At 41.5% G+C, this 20,406-nt stretch overlaps 1 protein-coding gene across 1 annotated transcript; it reads left to right on the top strand.

Moving 5' to 3' along the window:
* The first annotated feature begins 12,436 nt into the window (after positions 1 to 12,436).
* LOC129261449 (uncharacterized protein K02A2.6-like) lies at positions 12,437 to 16,192 on the top strand. The gene has a single exon (XM_054899510.2). The coding sequence runs from the start codon at positions 12,437 to 12,439 to the stop codon at positions 16,190 to 16,192; it is 3,756 nt and encodes a 1,251-aa protein (XP_054755485.2).
* Positions 16,193 to 20,406: the final 4,214 nt, after the last annotated feature.

Genomic DNA, 20,406 nt, shown 5'->3' with positions numbered 1-20,406 from the left:
AAAATCATGTACCAGTTGGCAAAATGGAGGATAGGGGAGAAAAAGAAAGAGGGAAAGAAAGGAAGAGAAAAAAGGAGAGAGGGGGAGAGAAAGAAAGAAAAAAAACAAGGAAAGAAAAATAGGGGTACTAACTTCGAAGAAGGTTACGACTTATAGAGTAAAGACAACCAGTTTGCAAATCCAAGTCCATGTAGCCAGGCTTAGAGCCCTACTAGCCCTACTAGAGCTTATTGGATACACTGATACTGCAATTCAAGGAGAAAATGCAGCCAACACTTGGACAAAGTGAAGCCCGGGGGGGGGGCACTCGACCAAAAAAGTGGTAGGGGTGTGCCGCGGGCGAGGCAAAAAACGGGGGCCTTGGAGCGGGCTTATTGTAAAAAGGAGGGTCCTCGGAACGGGCTTCGGAACTACAAATGTTTGTGAAAACGGGGGTCCTCGGAACGGATCTCCGTATCGCTGTGAGTGCGTATGCATCCCTATGGAACGGGCAATCGTGCATGACGCAGCTAGCGCGGCCTCCGCCGGGTGCGCTCTCGCTTTGGCGATGGTCGAAAAGCGCTCTACGGCCGCTTTTCACCAAATTGCAGCTCCTTGTAGCAAATCAATGCGACCAGAACGGCGTAACGAAAAATATGCGAAGCTTTGGAACGGACTTCTTTCTTCTTTTTTCTCGATAAGAAGGAAATGCTATGACTTGGAGCGGCTTTCTTTGTTCTTTTTCTCAAAAAGACAAAAATGCTATGCCTTGGAACGGAAATTTGAGTGTAAAAATGGGGGTCCCCTCCGCGGCACATACCCACTATGCATTATATACTGAGTGCCCCCCCCCCCGGGAAGTGAAGCCAATGTCACGTTTGCTCTTGCCTCCAACGCCAGCAACTCCAACTATGGCAGATGTTGTTGACTTTTGTAAACTCTTTCCAAAAGAAGTAGATCACGAGGCATTGAAAGTGGAACTAGAATGCTTCCATGACATGGCAGTGGCAAGAGATCTGCAAAGTGTTGCTGACGCAGCCACTTTGGCATTTGACAAGAAGTCTATTCTTCCTCTCACTTGGAATGCTTACAAACTTCTCATGACAGCACCAATAAGTGTTGCAAAGGATGAACGCACCTTCAGCCATATGAAGTTTATTAAGAACTTTTACAGATCAATTAACCCCGGGGGGGGGGCACTCGACCGAAAAAGTAGTAGGTGTGTGCCGCGGGCGAGACAAAAAACGGGGGGCCTTGGAGCGGGCTTATTGTAAAAAGGAGGGTCCTCGATCGGAACGGGCTTCGGAACTACAAATGTTTGTGAAAATGGGGGTCCTTGGAACGGGTCGCCTGCGTGTGAGTGCGTATGCATCCCTATCAGTGGCGTAACAGGCGGGGGGGGGGCAGGGGGGGCAAGCTGCCCCCCCAGGCGGAGCCCACCGGGAAAACAAAAAAAACGGGAAAAAGGAAAAAAGAAAAAAGGGGGGAAGAAAGGGAAAGGGAAAGGAAAGAAAAAAGGGAAAGGGGGAAGGGGAAAGGAAAAGGGAAAAGAAAACTAAGAAAAAACATTAAAAAGGGAAAACGGAAAGATAACGGGAAAAGGAAGGAAAAAAGAACAAGTGAGAAAGAACAATTCGCCCCGATATACAATTACATTAGCATGATTAGTAAGACAGGGAAATAAATTAAAGATGACAAAAAGTCAAACAAAAGCGGGAAATAAATGCAGAATGGAATTAGACAAAATCTAAATTGGAAATTAAAGAATAGGGACAAGATAACATACACTACCGGGCTGCCGAGGATTGAGATAACGAGCGGGAAGAAAAATGGATGGTATATAGCATAATGTCGTATGAAAGTATATCATAAACTTGCTAAATCTACAAAGGCTCTCTCCAAGAGTCAAGACCCCGTGCAGTGGGGGGCTCTTCATCTGTAACCTTTAATGGGTTCTATAACGGGCCCCTATATGGACCCTTCCTGCATTAAGCTTTACGTTGAAGCACTGGCGTACCGGGGGGTGGTTCCACAGCCAAGGGGAAATAAAAGAAAATAAAGGAGGCAGCGAAATGAGATGAATGAAAAAAAATATATGACATGATATTTGCTGTAATGACGTAAAAATCTATCCGATAATTAGAATTTCATTTTAACAGGCCATTTTTTTCTAGCTCGCTTCGCTCGCTGGCGACTTTTTACAAATTTTCACACATTTGCTATGGTGTGCCCCTCACAATATTTGGATGATTACGATACACAACTCATTGAATTTATGTGTTGTGTTAAAGCTATATAAATATACACGCAATTTGATTAAAATAAGTGGCCATCTGTAAGGTTCAAAATGGCTTTGATATCAAGAGGTTTCGGGGCTCTGCCCTGGACCCCACCCATAAAGCACTGTTATATGGATTAGTTTGGACCATGGCCCCCAAAAGTTCTACAACCAAACAAAAAAAAAATGAGGAAAGAAAGGAAAGTATATTAAATTTTTCTGAATATCACGTTAAAATCTATCTTTATGTTAGATTCTCATGAAAAGGTGATTTTTTTATCGCGCTCGCTTCGCTCGCCCGGGACCTACATTAAGCTACTTCTTGCCAGAAGCGCCATACTCGGCCTCCTCGAGCAAATAGAGCTTCGCCCTGATGCTCACAATCATAACAAAAATCCTGTTCACCGTGGCGTACAAAAAAGAGAGAAAAAAGGAAAGAGGAGGGTGAAATATGATATCATCTTTTTAACATTATGTCAAAATCTATCACAAAATTGGATTTTTGCAATAAAAATGTCAAATTTTTTTTGCTCGCTCGCTTCGCTCGCTCGCTTTTATATGTATATATATATATTTGCCCGATACGCCATATCACCCCCTCAAATGTTTTGCCTTATGACGCCATTGCCTGTTCCATGATATGACTGGGAAATTTTTGGCTCTTGCCCCCCCCCCCCCCCCCCCCCCCTGGCCACCGACCCCTGTTACGCCGCTGATCCCTATGGAACGTGCATGCAGCTAGCCCGGCAGTACGGGCGCCGGGTGCGCTAGCGCAGAGGCGATGGTCGGACAGCGGTCTGCGGCCGCTTTTCACCATGTAGCAGATCAATACGGCCGGAACGGCGTAACGGAAAATATGCGAAGCTTCGGAGCAGATTTCTTTCTTCTTTTTTCTCGATAAGAAGAAAATGCTATGCTTTGGAGCGGCTTAATTGTTCTTTTTCTCAATAAGACAAAAATGCTATGCCTATTTGAGTGTAAAAATGGGGGTCCCGTCCGCGGCACATACCCACTATGCATTATGTACTGAGTGCCCCCCCCCCCCCCGGGGATCAACTATGGGAGACCGGCGACTGGACAACCTGCTACTCCTGAACTGTGAAAAGGACCTTACAGATTCTGCCGACTTAAATCGCTTGCTAACAACTTGGTCATCAAAACCAAGACGTTAAATATGATATAGAATAACCGGGGGGGGGCACCAGTGGCGTAGCTACGGGGGGGGGGAGCTTGGGGGGGTGCACGTGCCCCCCCCTGAGATTTGGTGTGCCCCCAGGTGCCCCCCCTGAAAAAAATTGGCAGAGCAAAAAAAAAAGGGAGAAAGAAAAGAAAAAAGGAAAAGAAGGAGAAAGACGGAAGAAAAAAGAAGAGGAAAATAAGAGGAGGAAGACGAGTAAATGAAATAATGTGAGGGGAAGACTTGCACAAAAGAAATCTTTCATGTTACTATATAAAATTTTTGCTTGCGCTTTGCGCCGGAATTGCCTGTTCGATGAGATTCATATCTTGCTCAATAGGCTGATATGGAGCAAGTTTTGAAGTCAATATACAAAACATATTTTAGCTCGGACATCGAGCTTTCATTATTTTTTTTTCATTTACAAATTTAAGTGCTCTGTAAAATGTCTGTTTTATGGTCTACATATCAACATTTTAAGCTCACGCTGCGTGGTCACATTGTTTGATTTGCCAAGTTCCTATTGTCTTCGTGTATTCCATAAAGTTCCATTAAACAAATGTATTCAGAATGTCCAGATTCTAGGTCTAAATCTAAAACATGCGCGATAGCCTGCTTGTTCTTTATTTAAAATCTACTTCAATGATTATTGTCTGCTCACGCTTCACGATCGCAGTATATTAACGATACACAATTAACTATATCCTATTCATGATTTACAAAATATGAATAGAGTGTCCCGCTTTTAGGTCTAAAATATAAATTTTCTTCCTCTCGCGCTTCGCGCTCGCAAGAATTGGTTAGTTACATACCTATCCCATTTATGAATACAAAAAGTGCTTAGAATGACAATTTTTTAGGTCGGAATGTCAAAAAAAATTTGCTCGCGCTTCCATTATTGAAATATATACCATCTTCGTGGGTAAATGTAAGCAGTCCTTAACAGGTCCCTTTTCGATCATGCTAGAACAGTTATTAAAAATTTCTGCTCGCGCTTGGCGTTCGCAGTAATCATGTAGCTACATACGCATCTTGTTCAGGATCACACATTACATTGCCCAGAATATTAAATTTTCAGGACAAAATACATGAAAGTTAAAAAAAAATCGCTCGCGCTTCGCGCTCGCACTTTTTATAAGGCTAATGAGATTATTTCATGTTTATGTTGTTTTATAAGAATAAAACTATAAGAAGTGACTGATCGGGGAAAATATAGGTGAAGATAATTTCGGGCTCCGTCCCCTATTGGCGAAAGCCGGATCCACCCTTGTGACACATACACACCCACACCGGAAAAAAAATGTTGCCCCCCCCTGAAAAAGCGAGGACCCCCCCAGTGCCCCCCCCCCCAGGAAAAAAATCCTAGCTACGCCACTGGGGGGCACTCGGCTTTCTTTGTTCTTTTTCTCAATAAGACAAAAATGCTATGCCTTTGAACGGACATTTGAGTGTAAAAATGGGGGTCCCCTCCGCGGCACATAACCACTATGCATTATATACTGAGTGCCCCCCCCCCCCCCGGGAGAATAACGTACAAGATAAAGGTAACTTCAATAATTTCTGTAACATTTTTAATGGCTGAAAGAGATACATGTTAGCAAAAGCATTTTAGTTGAGACATCTTGCACAGAAGGTCAATTAAAAATTAACAAATCTTTGATTTTGATATTACTAATGCATAGGGTGTATCATTATACTGCAAGTTAGCAACTACGGCACAATAGCCTTTCTATTTTGATCAAAATTTTTTATTTTTACAATGCAAATATGTTTGTATATCTTTGTATAATTTACCTTAAAGTATTCACCAAATGCCACTAATTCAATTCTAAAAATTCAAAATCTTTTAGCATGTGATTATTGTAGGGGGGCACATCCCCCATCAGACTCCCCCTCTGCTCACGTTGGCGCTGTCACGCCAAATTTAGTTGGCAAATTTAGCTGGTACACCCTCCCCCCCCCAACAAAATGCTTCTGGCTACGGCCCTGGTTATACACCATAGGCGTCACCACCCGGAAATAACGTTGGTATGCTCAAATTTAGAAACGTGACCAGAATCACACATGGCCCTGAGAAGCGGGGGCACTAGCGTACCTACGGGGGGGGGGCAGAGGGGGCAGTCTGCCCCCCTGACGAGCCACAACCCATGCAAAGGACGTATCCCTGCCCCCCTGACGAGCCTTTTTTTTTTTTTTTTTGCTTGTCAAATTTTTTGGCGGACGGTTTTGCCCCCCTGTGAAAAATCCCAGGTACGCCACTGAGCGGGGGTGATGGGGGTGCTGAAGCACCCCAAGATTTTCCCAGGGAGTGCTGTGTGCATTATTTTCCATAGGCAGCACCACCTGGGGCCCGTTTCATAAAGGAATTGCATCTGTTGTAACTTTGTCATAATGGCCACTACCATGGTAACAGGGCTCAGCAGCCAATCACAATCAAAGTTACAACAGTTGCAAGTCCTTTATGAATCGGGCCCCTGGACTTCTGTGTCAAGTTGGAGAAATATATTGCAAATGACCAACATTTTCTGTTGAAACCCTTTAATCAAAATGGGGGGGGGGGCTTGTCAAATTATTTTTTTGGACCTAAACGACCTTCATTTTTAGTGAAACCACTTTTTTTTGCTTGTCAAATTTTTCGGGACCCAAACGACCTTAATTTAGTAGTGAAAACCTTTTTTCCTTGGGGGGGGGGGGTTCATGTCAAATTTTTTCAGCACCCCAAGCGAAAAAATCGTTCCCAGGGCCCCGGAATCACCTTCATTTTGGACCGAAAACCTTTATTTTTTTTGCTTGTCATTTTCTTCACAAAAAACCCCTCTTCAAAAATCGTCCCTAGGTTCGTGGGCTTGGGGGAGATGGTTCAGACACAGAGAAAAGCGAAAGAAGAGAGTGCGAGAGAGCTAGGGATGGATGATGATAATGATTATTGTTATGCACAGTAAAAGCGCTTTTTAAAGGTCAAGTTCACCCCAGAGAAATGTTGATTTGAATAAATAGAGAAAAATCAAAATTGAATAAAATCGGATGTAAAGCAAGAAAGTTATGACATTTTATATTTTTGCTTATAATAAAATACAAAAGAAATAGTGAGCTGATGACGTCATCAGTCTCCTCATTTGCATACCGACCAGGATGTGCATATTAACTGTTTTGTGAAATTAAGCGAAACTTTAAAATGTCATAACTTTCTTATTTTACATCCGATTTTGATGAAATTTTCAGTGTTATGCTTGTTTGATTGTTCTCTTTTTATTCAAACCAACTTTTTGGGGGATGGACTTGTCCTTTAAGATTTTACACAACGCTGTTTTACTGTTGAGGGAAGAAAAAAGAGAAAAAGACAGATTTGTTTAAAAAGGGAGGATAGCTCTGAGCAGGGGCGTCGCTAGGCCTTTTCCAGTAGGGGTGTGGAGACCCTGCAATAAAGACAAATATCGGCAGCGATTACCGACGGCCGGTAACCGTAAATCTTGGAAGTGTTCTACATTCTCCTCCGTCACATTTCTTTCGTCAAACACATGATCAGTTTCAGTTTTTCTCAATGGGGGGGGGGGGGGGTATATTCATCAACATTTTCTCGTCGCGGCCGCCGAAATCTGATTTTTTTCCCTATTTTTTAAGGGGACAGTCCTGCCTAAATTTTCATTTTTAAAAGCAACATATGGTATTTCGTGTGGCCCTAAATACAAATTACCACGCAAGCGCGTGCTCCAATTTTTTGATATTTTATATATTTAACCCCGAAAATAGAACATTGTGAGCAGCTTTTGTAATCATCATGTGAGATATCTAACTAAACAATCAATGCGAACGCAAAGCGCGAGCTGAAAATTTTGATATACTGGCCAGCAAAAGGACCTGTTAAAGACTGTTCGCAGTGATCCATGAAATAATAAATTTCTCTCCAATCCCAAAATGCGAGCGCGAAGCGCTAGCTAAATAATTTTGTATTTCGACCTGAAAACCCTATTGTAACCATGAAGAGGGTGGATATATCAACCAAACAATTGATGCGAGCGCGAAGCGCGAGCTGAATTTTTAAGTTCTGGATATTTGAAATAAGGCTTGAATTTCAACAATTTCATAAAATGAAGAGGTTTTACAGGCTAGCGTCCAGACTCACTCGACACTCCGATTGTTGACGATCAGCCATGCATTAAGTCTTTTGTTAACCGTGCTATAGCTTCTGTGGGAAACCGGTGAAAACACGTTTATTTAATGAAATTATGGAAATACAAGCATTGTTTCGAGGGGACAGAACTTTTTTACTTCTTTACCATTTTCTGTGATTAAGGTATCAAATGAAAGAGCAGATATTGAACTTATTAGGCATGTGATTTTCTTTTTGATATTAAGATACCCCCCCCCAAATGAGTTTTTGGTATCCTTTCTTCAAATTGTTTTTACTCACTCATGCGTGAATGAGGAATAATCTAAGTAATTTCAGATGAAAGAGGAGATTATTAACTTTACATTGGTAGGTCATTTGTCTGTTGTATTAATGATTAAGTTATGATAAATCATCGATAAATCTCGGTTTCGTTATTTGTGGGACGCACTGTATATATGATGCGAGCGCGAAGCGCGAGCTGATTCTTTAAATTTAGATTTAGACTTTAAGCATTTGGAACAGCCATGCGTGACCCGACAGTTTGTCATTTTCCCGACACGCGTCAGTCCAACAGCCCTGCGCTTGCGTAACAGACAATTCATAATTTTTCCAACCTCTCAGACTCCGCATTAAAACCTTGTCTACCCCATTCCTTCTCTCTTTTTCCTTCTCGCTCCTTTTTTTTCTTCATTTTTCCCGACGGCAGCGCTGATTTACCGACGATATCCAAATTAGTGGGGGGGGGGGGGCGGCACTGGCTCTGAGAAACTTTGACTTTGAGCTAGTCACACAGTCACTTACGTTAAGATACGTCGGATAGATACGGATTATTGGACGCGGCACGGACGCAGCCATCCGCTTGGTCGTGAGTAGAAGTAATTCTTCGTAACTACTCCATAATGAGACGCAGACAGGATTACGGCACCAAGCTTGGGAAATTTTGAAATATTCAAAATTTTGCTGGGAGTCGCCACGGATGCTGACTTTCGTAAGTAACCGTAGTTGAACGTAACTATCCGTAATTGTAAGTAACTGTCCGTAGCTTGAACGCAGACCATCCGTGAATAATTTCACCTCGCGTCTATTTGCGTTCATTTGCGTCCACCGTAAGAATTCGCATATGAAAATTGTAATTCCTGGTCTCGGGTAGATAGATTCCAATAATGAATGAATTCTCTACTCTGAGAGTGCAATTCTGAGACATCTAAAAAAAAAAAGATTCTCTGAATAAGTACACTTAAAATTATTTCTCGCTTTTTTTTCAGTAGATTTAACTTGTCTTTTAATTTACTCGATTTATTTGAGTTTAATATTCTTTACGAAAGTTCACGTATCTCCAGTTAGGCCAAGACAATTATTACTTATAAAATAATGTTGATGTACTTATATTTTTCAATTATAACGCCTTATTAAAATAATGCCTTAATATTCAATAAGAGCAAAATTTCCAATTTTATTATAGTTGAATACTACAATGGCATACACACTATTCATTTCCCAGACACACAATTCACTTTCAGTTAAAGTACACACCCGAAGAATCAAAACTATTTTATAATTAATTTTTGTGGTCATCATTGTAAAGGGAAGGATTACTTATCATATATCTAACTTCACTTTTTGAAATAGTGATTAGAGTTTGCAGAAATCGGCTCTAAAAAATGATATATTTTCATGCCATATTTCTGCTTTCCACCGGTCCTCTTGCGAGCTCCAGCTGAGTAACGTCACACAATGAGCGGTGAGCAGCCCATTGAAGACGACCTTTCCAATCAGCGTTTTTTGCTCTTAGAATTGTTTATTCCTCATAAGATTGGTCTTGTTATATAGATAAAAGTTTGAATTTACTGAACAATGAAATAAAATGCACATTTAACGTATTTTGGTAACTGATATTTAGCTTAGAAAAAATGATTTTTTTTTTCAAGAAATATATGTGAATAAGCAAAGCACATTTTCACTTAGAAATCACACTTGCGTCACATTAATATTATAATCAATATAAAGCATAGACATTCTTCTTCACGACTGACCAAAAATTATGAAATTTCATTACGTAGCAAAGTCAGGAACCACAAAAAACACGGCAATATCCATCGCGAAATGATTGGAATTGCAGTTGAATTGCCGAAGCACTATGAGGCAACAGCGGCGAATGGTCTTTTTTCATATATCCTTTAAAACCCGTGCGCGAGAAAGAAGCTGTCTGTGGCCAAACCGGTAAAAACGTTATTATGATGAGAACGAGGACCCTGGTTCGAAACTCGTGACATTTTTTTTGTTCGGGGATTTTATAAAAAATCATTTTATTCCTTCCCCATTCCTAACCAGCTCTTTTTTCTCTTTTTATTTTCATGTGAGATTCTATTCAGACCTGCATTTATTAAATCGTACTTCTTAATTGCTGCTTTTGATTTTCAAGTTCTTGATTAGATTCTACACTTATTTGGGCAGGGATGGGAGGGGTAGAGGATGAGTTAAATGTCAAGTCCGCATCAAGTAAAAATTAATTGAATAGAGTAATTTCCCTTGTTTTTTTTTTTACTCAAAACAGTTATAAACACAAAACAATGACATGCAAATTAGAGTTGATTATGTCACATCTTATTCATTTCAAATTTTGTTTAGCATTTTATTTTTTATTATTTAATTTGAATCAGTTTTTATGAAATTTTCTGAAATTTTTTTGTTATAATTCAAATGAATTTTTGGTTGGGTGGACTTCTCCTTTACTCTTCACATGGAATGCATAGCAATATTTATCCAGAAACAAAATTGTCTTAAAATGTGCAAACCAGTAATTGGACACATGTTCACTTTCCTTTCATCCAGGCCACTTCCTCGATCACATCCACCAGGCTTACAGTCTTATAACAAACATGATGGCTGCACCATCACACAACTGCAAATAACATTCACATGCAGTGCTTCACAATAAATATTTCACTTTTGTTCATACATGCAATGAATATTGTGGAAAACAAATAAAAGGCGTACCCATATTCCAATATCATTTAAAAGGACAAATATATTATACCTTTCGAGAAAAAAATTCTGACGATATATACACGACACTTAACTTTCAGCAATCAGCATGGTATATAACTGATACAGAGTTGCTAACAAAATATAACTTTGGGGCTTAACAAGAAACTTATGTTCAAAGCGTAAGTCTCAAATTCAAATTCAAGTGTAATAAGGTCGAGTTGCACGTGCAATTCAACTACATGTTTGTGTTTAATCAAAGGACTTACCCTTGATTTGGGACGTGTGATTGAGTAGAAAATTTCTCACAAAATGCCCTAGTTACATTACAATTGTTCTTTCGTTTTAAATTGTGTTCTTATTATTGACAAGCTGTATTCCTGTACAATTCATTGTTATAGTCCTCTCCAAAACTGCTCTAAATTGTTGTTTCCAAGATCAATTAAGATCATTATCAGTCCAAAACTTGCAAACCGTAGCTCCAGGAAAGCAGAGTGAAGAAAAAATGGCTAATGTCCATATCACAATCTCCCAGATTGAAGTAGTAAGCAGAGACCAGAGTCAGCAAGTGTGCAGATCTGTGTGTAGAAGAGAGAGAGAAAAAAAGAAATAGTCTAAATAATCAAAGTATGAATTTTATTATGTTGATGATTAAAAAGGACTAAAAGGTCTTCAACAGCCACAATATTTTTGAACAAACTGGTTAATAAATGTACTACAGGCTATGGTAGGAAGTTTGTACACTAGTATGAAGCCTACTAACAGACATTTTTAGTTTGACTTTAATCAGTTTATATTCTAGTTTTGGTGCACAGATTATCATCATCATCTGATACAGGAATAAGCCGGTGCAGTGGCATGTAATTCCTGGTCGACGATAAATAATAGTGGGTTTAGACTGAAAAGTTCTACTCAGAGCACCAGTGCTCTACCTCAAGTGATGTTCGTGTAGGCTCCACTCCACTTCACTATCGCTACATTACATGTACGCTACCCGGGTATAGGTGTAGCGTAGTGTAGCGGTAGTGAAGTGGAACATCACTTGAGCCGTGCTCTCCGGGTCATAACAAAGAGTGCATTCATCTTCATTTTTGAAAGAAACATCCGACTCTAATTTTGGTCAGGAATCAGGGCACTCACACGTATTGCGAGGTTAGTATTAGTATACTAACCTCGCACCATGAACCGCGTTTGGCAGTGGATTTTTAACTAGTGGATTGCGCGTGCTGGAATCTCACTTCTGGTGTCCACAACACACGACTTCTATGGCTTGATTTTTCTGTGCGCGGCAGCATGTAATGAACCCTTGGGTGGAATGCAGGGTAACCACTGCTGAAATTTTGTCTGGCTTCATGAATCATGACATCCTAATTCCGAGTAGAAAAAAAAAAGCTTAATTAAACATTTCTCTGAAACGAAAGTACGAAACCGCAGATTTTTCAGTATAACCAAGCCATTGCCTGGCCAGTTTATTTAGAAATCTGACTGAAGAAAAAATCTGCTGCAAAAACCGTAAAAAAAAAACTTTAGGGCCTACGTAGTCAACTAATACAGCTTGAAATAATGCATGATTCTAAAATTACCGGTATTATTAGATCTGTATCTGTCATCTGACCTGAATGCATCGTCAGTCAGATGCCAGACCATACAAGTACAATTTCCAAACATGCTTACCTTGACTTTGGTTTAAGGTATGACGCCTTTTATGGATGGATCAAACAGCGTAATGTGTGTTGTGTTTGTAAGACTGTGCTAACAGTCAACGTCGAGGGCTCAATCCCCTTTATGTACACATGATCACAATATGATCGGACATCTTGGAATAGATTAAATCATCTGAACTTCTAAATTCATTGTATCTAGTTTTATGTCTCTGAGTTCCTAAATACTACATCTGGCGACGAGAATGGCTGGAATAGGTCTTGTAGCACCTAACCCATTCCTAGCAACCCCAGGAGAACCTCCTGTGCCTTGGTCACGATGGATTTTGAGCTTCAAAACGTATTTGACTGCAAGCGGGTTGGACACAGCGGAGATACCCGACCTCCGCCGCCGCGCAATCCTGATCCACTGTTTGGGCGCAGAGGGGCAGCGGATATTCGGACAGCTGGAAGTGTCTACTACCGGTACGTACGATAAAGCTGTTGATGAACTTGAGAAATATTTTGGGCCAAAAACAAGTGTGATGATTGAACGATATCGTTTCCGACAGAGAGTACAAGGTCATGGGGAGCCAGTAAAACAATATGTGGCAGCCATAACCGAACTGGCATCCAAGTGCAAGTTTGGCACCTTAAACGATGAACTGGTTAGAGATCAACTAATCGAAAAGACGTCTGTTCCCCGTATTAGAGAACGTCTGTTAATGGAGGGTGACGGTCTGACACTTAAGAAGGCGCTCGATCTAGCGATCCAGATCGAAGCCGCAATGCTGGACGCCAAGCTCCTCAAACAACACGATGTGACTGTGAGTGCCAGTACAGGACATAGTCATACTGCACATCAGGCAACTCCAGTACAGAACATCAAACGACCATATCATAACAAAGCCCACTCTAACCATGCTAACTTGAAGTCGTGTTCGAACTGCGGACGGACACACCCTCCGAAAGCGTGTCCAGCGTTTGGAAAACGTTGCAATTCGTGCTCGAAGATGAACCATTTCTCTAGCGTATGCAGATCTACCAAGAAAAGTGCATCTTCAGTTCGACACGTTGATGAACCAATAGAGGGCGACATAGCAAGCAGCGTGTTCACACTCTCAGACCGGATTTCTTCAGCAAATTCAGGTCAGTTCAAAGAATGTGAAGTGCAGATTGCTGGTACTAACCTCTCTTTGATGATTGATGTGGGGGCCAAAGTGTCAATTCTTAGTGATAAACTGTATCATCGACATTTCTCACATTGTAGCCTGTCATCGACATCGAGCAAGCTCATAGCATATGGTGAACCACCTACACTGATTTCCGTTCTGGGCACGGTTGAGCTTCCTGTCGGGTACAAGGATGTACATCTCGACAGCTTTACGTTCTACATAGCGAAGGGCGAGAGCCTTATGGGAGTCAATCTGTTCGACGCCCTAGGATTTCAGATGAACGACCACACTGGTGAACGCATTCGGCTCATAGACAATGCGTATAGAGAACGCTATGCTGCACTTTTCAACGAGTTTGGTAAATGCAAAGGATATTGCCATGCACCAAGGGTGGATTCCTCAGTCCCACCTACTGCACAGAGTCTCCGTCGACTTCCGTTAGCTGTCAGGGATGAAGTCTCAAAGGAACTTCATAGGCTTGAATCCGATGGCATCATCGAGCGCATCGATTCATCCCCGTGGGTGTCTTATCTGGTCATCGCACGCCGTAAGAATGGAGATCTTAGACTTTGTGTAGATTTGAGGGCAGTCAACAAGGCAATCATTCCGGATAAGTATCCACTTCCTACTATGAATGAACTTTCAGCTTCATTCCACGGAGCTAAAGTTTTCTCTAAACTAGACATGAGACGTAGCTATCTCCAGGTTCCGCTAGCAGAGCAGAGCCGCCATCTCACTGCATTCAACACACACATAGGCATGTTTCAGTATCGCCGTATGCCCTATGGACTGAATTCAGCACCTAGCGCGTTCCAGAAAATCGTTTCTTCAGTTCTAGCTGGAATCGAGGGCACGTTGAATCTCCTTGATGATGTGGTAGTCTTCGGAGAGGACAAGGCTCAGCACGATCAACGATTAGCAGAAGTCATGACGCGCCTCGCCAAGCATAACTTGACGCTCAACGAGGCCAAGTGCACGTTCGCTGCTTCGGACATTGATTTTCTGGGATATCATGTCACTGCAAGTGGTCTGACGCCTACACTCGACAACGTTGCAGCTATCCGAACACTCCCAGCCCCAACGAATGTGAAGGAGCTAGCCTCATTCTTGGGAACAACGAACTTCTACCGCAAATTCGTGCCACAATACGCAGAAATCGCAGAACCTCTGCAGAAGCTTCTCCGGAAGGACGCGCTTTGGGAATGGCACAACGCACAAGAGACCGCATTCAACACGCTCAAAGGAAGAATCGCAGAGCCGCCAGTTCTCGCTCACTTCACTCCAAGCGCTGAAACGTACGTGACTACAGACGCGTCAGCGTTCGCTATCGGAGCAGTGTTATCGCAAACGATCGACGGCAGTGTACGTCCGGTCGCATTCGCATCTCGAGCGTTGTCGGACACAGAGCGAAAGTATTCTACAGGAGAACGCGAAGCTCTCGCATGCATCTATGCCTGCGAACACTGGCATATGTACCTCTACGGTCGCAAGTTCACACTTCGTACTGACCATCAAGCCTTAACAACCTTGTTGAGCACTTCAGGATCTGGACACCGCCCACTCCGCATCTACAGATGGTCAGATCGACTGCACCAATATGATTTCAAGGTCGAATATCTCGCGGGTTCACGCAACCGAGTAGCAGATATGCTTAGCCGTACACCAAACGCGAATAGCAATCGCGATAGCCATACAAGAAGCGACATCGAAGACGACGTCGAAGACTACGTTCTTATGGTGATCTCTCATGTGACCGCAAAGCTTGTGACGCGTGAGCAGCTGAAAACAGAGTCAGCCGCAGATGCAACTCTACAGAAGGTCTGTCATTATCTCCAAACAGCATGGCCTAGAGAGATTTCCGAAGACCTCGTTCCATATCATCGTGTTCGCAATGAGCTAGCTATCTTCGACGACACGTGTATCGCCCGTGGCACCCGAGCGGTAATCCCGAAATCGCTTCAACATCGTGTGTTACAAACCGCACATGAAAGTCATCCAGGTGTGGTGAAGATGAAGCAACGATGTCGCGAAGCAATCTGGTGGCCAGCGATCGATCTACGCGTAGAAGATCTCGTCAGATCTTGTGAAGCGTGTACTCTCAGCGAGAAAACTCAACCGCGGCCAGCACCACTGCAGCCGACCCCATGGCCGAAGAATCCATGGCAGCAACTTCAAGTCGACATCTTTGGGGAAGTCCAAGCCGCTCCTCTAAGTCAGCGATTTTTGTTAGTTGTACACGACCTCCATAGCAAGTGGCCTGAGATAGCAGCAACAAGCTCAGTCACTACGACATCAGTCATTAGCATCTTGGAGAAGATGTTTACCAAGTGGGGTCTTCCAGAATCTATCACCTCGGACAATGGACCACAGTTCACGTCTGAACAGTTCGAAGAATTCCTAGCCGTTAATGGAATTCAACATCGCCTCACAACTCGCTACAACCCTCAAAGCAATGGCGGCGTAGAGCGTTTCAACCGGGTAATCAAGGAGAGCTTGAAAGCGAATCTCGCAGATGGAATGACCTTCGATAAGGCCATCCAGACCCTACTACGCACGTATCGCTCAACACCTCATTCGCTAACCAGAAAAACTCCAGCAGAGTTGATGTTGGGACGGAACCTCCGTATGCCATTCAACATCCTGAAACCACCGGTTTCAGAGCCTGCAAGCACACAGGCTGAAGCGAGAGAGATTGAGAGGAAACAGCAAAGCATGAAAGCGTACACTGACAAACGCAGACGAGCAATCACACCGAAATTCGCTATCGGTGACTGGGTTCGTGTAAAGCGTCGTCGTTCTCAGCGTCTAAGGAGACGACCTGGATATCTACGAGATTACAGATCTTAAATCCTTAGAGCCGACAAGTATTGAGCATAGAAATTAAAAAACTGGAACGTTTAAGTTTTGGACTCATATGAAACAATTGCTCTATATAGGCTAATAAAATTTCAGGCTTGTTGTTAATAAACAAGTTTTATTTTCTGGACTCATAAACTTTTGAACTCATATCTGGACTTAGTTATATAACATTATTCATCTCTTTAAAGGAGGGAAATATGTTGTGTTTGTAAGACTGTGCTAACAGTCAACGTCGAGGGCTCAATCCCCTTTATGTACACATGATCACAATATGATCGGACATCTTGGAATAGATTAAATCATCTGAACTTCTAAATTCATTGTATCTAGTTTTATGTCTCTGAGTTCCTAAATACTACAATGTGCAGCATCGACTGCCCTTGCAGAGCCCTGTTACAACCGATAATGTCGCACCAACGCATAATGTCGCAGCAACGCATAATGTCGCAGATTGCGACATTATGCCAAGAGCGTCCGACGCATAATGTCGCAGTCAACGCATAATGTCGTAGTTTTTCTAACGCATAACGTCACATGTCGCAACGCATATAATGTCGCAGCAAAGTGTCAACGCATAATGTCACATGTCGCAACGCATAATGTCGCAGCGGCATTTTCTTCAGGACTCGAGCTACAGATAAGATATAAAATATGCTTTCACTAAGTATTTTGAGACACGAGAAAGAGAATTAAGTGATTTGGAAATCAGGATTACTCATTGTATGGATATTTATCGGTTTATTGCCATTTTGTCTACTGCCTTTTCCCCCACTATCGCATGGTCTGATATCATTTCGTCTACCATTAGTTAGTCAATAACTATCAACATAGTCCAATAACCATTTCGTCTAATTACCATCTCGTCTAATAGCCAGTTGGTCTAATAGCCGTTTTGTTTATTATCATTTAGTCTAATTGTATTATTTTCAATTGGTCCAATATCCACTTTGTCCAATATCACCACGTCTATTACCTTTTGGTCTAATAGCCAATTGGTCTAATAACCACTTGGTCTACTCTAATTTCGTCCATGTTCCATTTGGTCTGACTTCAGTTGGTTCGCTATCACTTTGTCTAAACCCATTTCGGCTAACAATCATTTGGTATCGTTGCCATAAGTCCAATCACCAATAGGTCCAATCACGTACATCTCGTCCAATCATCATTTCGTCCAATAAGCATATTCATTTCATCTTGTAACCATAATGGTCTACTGGCACTAGATCTCTACGGTGACTCTATGTATCATTGCCTACTTGTTGCAGTACTACTCCTGATTTGTGGTTCAGATCAGCTCGCGAGCACCAAAGAAAACCCTTTACCATCCGCCGACAGAGCATAGGCGGATCCATGGAAAGGCCCGCCCCCCCCCCCCCGCGTAAAAAAGGAAGGGGAACGAAAGAAAAGATAACAAATGGGGAAAGAGAGGAGGGAAAATGATGAAAAATAAGAGGAGACAGAAGAGTGAATAAAATAGGGTGAGGTGAAGACATGGAAAATAAGAAAACGATATTTCATGTCTCAAAAGAGGCGCGATAGCTCAGTCGGTAAAACGGGGGTTTCTGATTCTGGTGACATGCATTTGATTCCTAATTGGTGCGTTAGTGTCCCTTGGTAAGGCATAATAGTCATTATGCCTACCAGGTCCCTTGGAGAAGACCTTAAGCCGTCGGTTCTCTGGTTGCTTGCTTACAAGCATTCATGCTTTCTTGGCAACCAGGTAAAAAAATCACCATGTACTATATAGGCTAAAATTTTCGCTCGCGCTTTGCGCTCGCATCCACATCCACTTCAGAATTTTCATGCATAGTGCTTGAAAAAGTGCTTAAATTTAATAATAATAATAATAATTAACATCATCTATATAGCGCTTATCACAAAGAATGTCTCTAAGCGCTTAAGGAAAATACATAGGAAGACAAGAAATTTCAGCTAAAATCAAATTATACATGTTAACAGTTGAAAGTAGACAGTTGAAGCCGCATATGCTAAGGATGATCTATTTAACGAAAAGATGAGTTTTTAACATAGATTTGAATTTGTCAGTTGAGTCTGCTTGTTTTATGCTCTGAGGAAGGTTGTTCCAAAGTTGAGGGGATGCTGAACAAAAAGATCGGGAACCATAAGACTGGGTGTTGATGGCAGGAACTTTTAAGAGTGATTTTTTGCATGAGCGCAAGTTGCGGGAGGGTGAGTATTCTGATATTAATTGTTGAAGGTAGACTGGAGCTGATTTTATCAAACATTGGAAAGTAAGCAAGAGGATCTTAAAATCAATTCGTTCACGAACCCTTAGCATATGAAGCTCCCTTAGCAGTGGAGTGACAGACTCACGTGAACGACGTTTAGCAATAAGCCTAGCTGCTGAATTTTGTATTCTCTGCAGTTTGTTAATCTGTGTATCAGGTAGACCATACAGAAGACTGTTGCAAAAGTCAATGCGAGACATGACCAGTGCCTGAACAAGCCTCTGGGTGGTCTTTTTTGTAAGAAATTGACGGATGCTGCCGATTTTATGCAATGCAAACGAGGCAGATCTGCATACGTTGTTCACATGGGTCTTTAGAGACATATTATTATCAAACATGACCCCTAGGTTTCTAGCAGCCGCAGAGCATTCTATATTAGTACCATCAAAAGAAATATCGCCAATCGGACTACAAGTCCTATGCCTACTCACAAAGTGTAAACATTCTGTTTTACGTTCATTTAACTTTAATCCATTCTGTATGGACCAATTCTTAATGTCTGTAAAACATGCACTGAGTCTTTGTAGCGCCACAGCGTGGTCCTCCTTCTTCAACACTAGGTAAATTCCTTTCGGACTGGAATATGAAGTATTTTTAGCTCTCGCTTTATATTTTTATGCTTTTTCAGTTCTGATTTGCTTTGCAAAGTGTACATCGATAATTATTACTATTATTGTTTTTACTATTACGAAGTTTTATTTATGCATTTGTGTAAAATTAAGTAATGAAACTAAGTTTTGGGGCTGCCCTCACATACAAGCATTGCTTATTTTCGGCAGCCCCTCCGTTTTGCTCTAAAATACAAAAGAAATCATTTAAGGCAGCTTATAATGTTATTAATTGTGTTTATCTAATGTATAGGCCTTATTATGTTTTATAAGATGTTATGTTTTGTTATATTCTTTATTTTTATGATATGTTCATCATATACAACATTGTGAAACGGAAATAAAATGAAATGATTAAAACATGTATTCAAAATGCCTAAATTCTAGGTCTAAATCTAAAAAAAACGCACACTCAGCACCCAAGTTTATTGAGATACGCAGCTTGTTCTATATATTTATAACGTGCTTGAATTATCCAGTTTCAGATTAGAATATCAAAAAACTTCTGCTCGCATTATTAACATTGATGTAGGAAGATACCTAGTTACCAATCCATTTTACGATTTACAAAACATTAAAAGAGTGTCCTGTTCTTAGATCCGAAATCTATTTTTTTCGGCTCGCGCTGCCGTCAATTGTGTAGTTATGTAACTCGAGTCCTGAAGAAAATCCCGGTGATTGGACTTATTGGTGATTGGACCCATGTCAACGATACCAAATGATTGTTAGCCGAAATGAAAAAGTGATAGCGAACCAACTAAAGTTAGACCAAATGGAACGTGGGCGAAATGAGAGTAGACAAAGTAGATATTGGACCAATTGAAAATAATACAATTAGACTAAATGATTATAAACAAAACGGCTATTAGACCAACTGGCTATTAGACGAGATGGTAATTAGACGAAATGGTTATTGGACTATGTTGATAGTTGTTGACTAACTAATGGTAGACGAAATGATATCAGACCATGCGATAGTGGGGAAAAAGTCAGTAGACGAAATGGCAATAAACCGATAAATATCCATACAATGAGTAATCCTGATTTCCAAATCACTTAATTCTCTTTATCGTGTCTCAAAATACTAAGTGAAAGCATATTTTATATCTTATCTGTAGCTCGAGTCCTGAAGAAAATACCGCTGCGACATTATGCGTTGCGACATGTGACATTATGCGTTGCGACATGTGACATTATGCGTTGCGACATGTGACATTATGCGTTGACACTTTGCTGCGACATCATGCGTTGCGACATGTGACCTTATGCGTTAGAAAAACTACGACATTATGCGTTGACTGCGACATTATGCGTCGGACGCTCTTGGCATAATGTCGCAATCTGC

The sequence above is a fragment of the Lytechinus pictus genome, chromosome 5 (genome assembly GCF_037042905.1).
Source record: "Lytechinus pictus isolate F3 Inbred chromosome 5, Lp3.0, whole genome shotgun sequence".
NCBI lineage: Eukaryota > Metazoa > Echinodermata > Echinoidea > Temnopleuroida > Toxopneustidae > Lytechinus > Lytechinus pictus.
The sequence above is the reverse complement of the archived record's forward strand: the minus strand, read 5'-3'. Positions and strand labels throughout refer to the sequence as shown.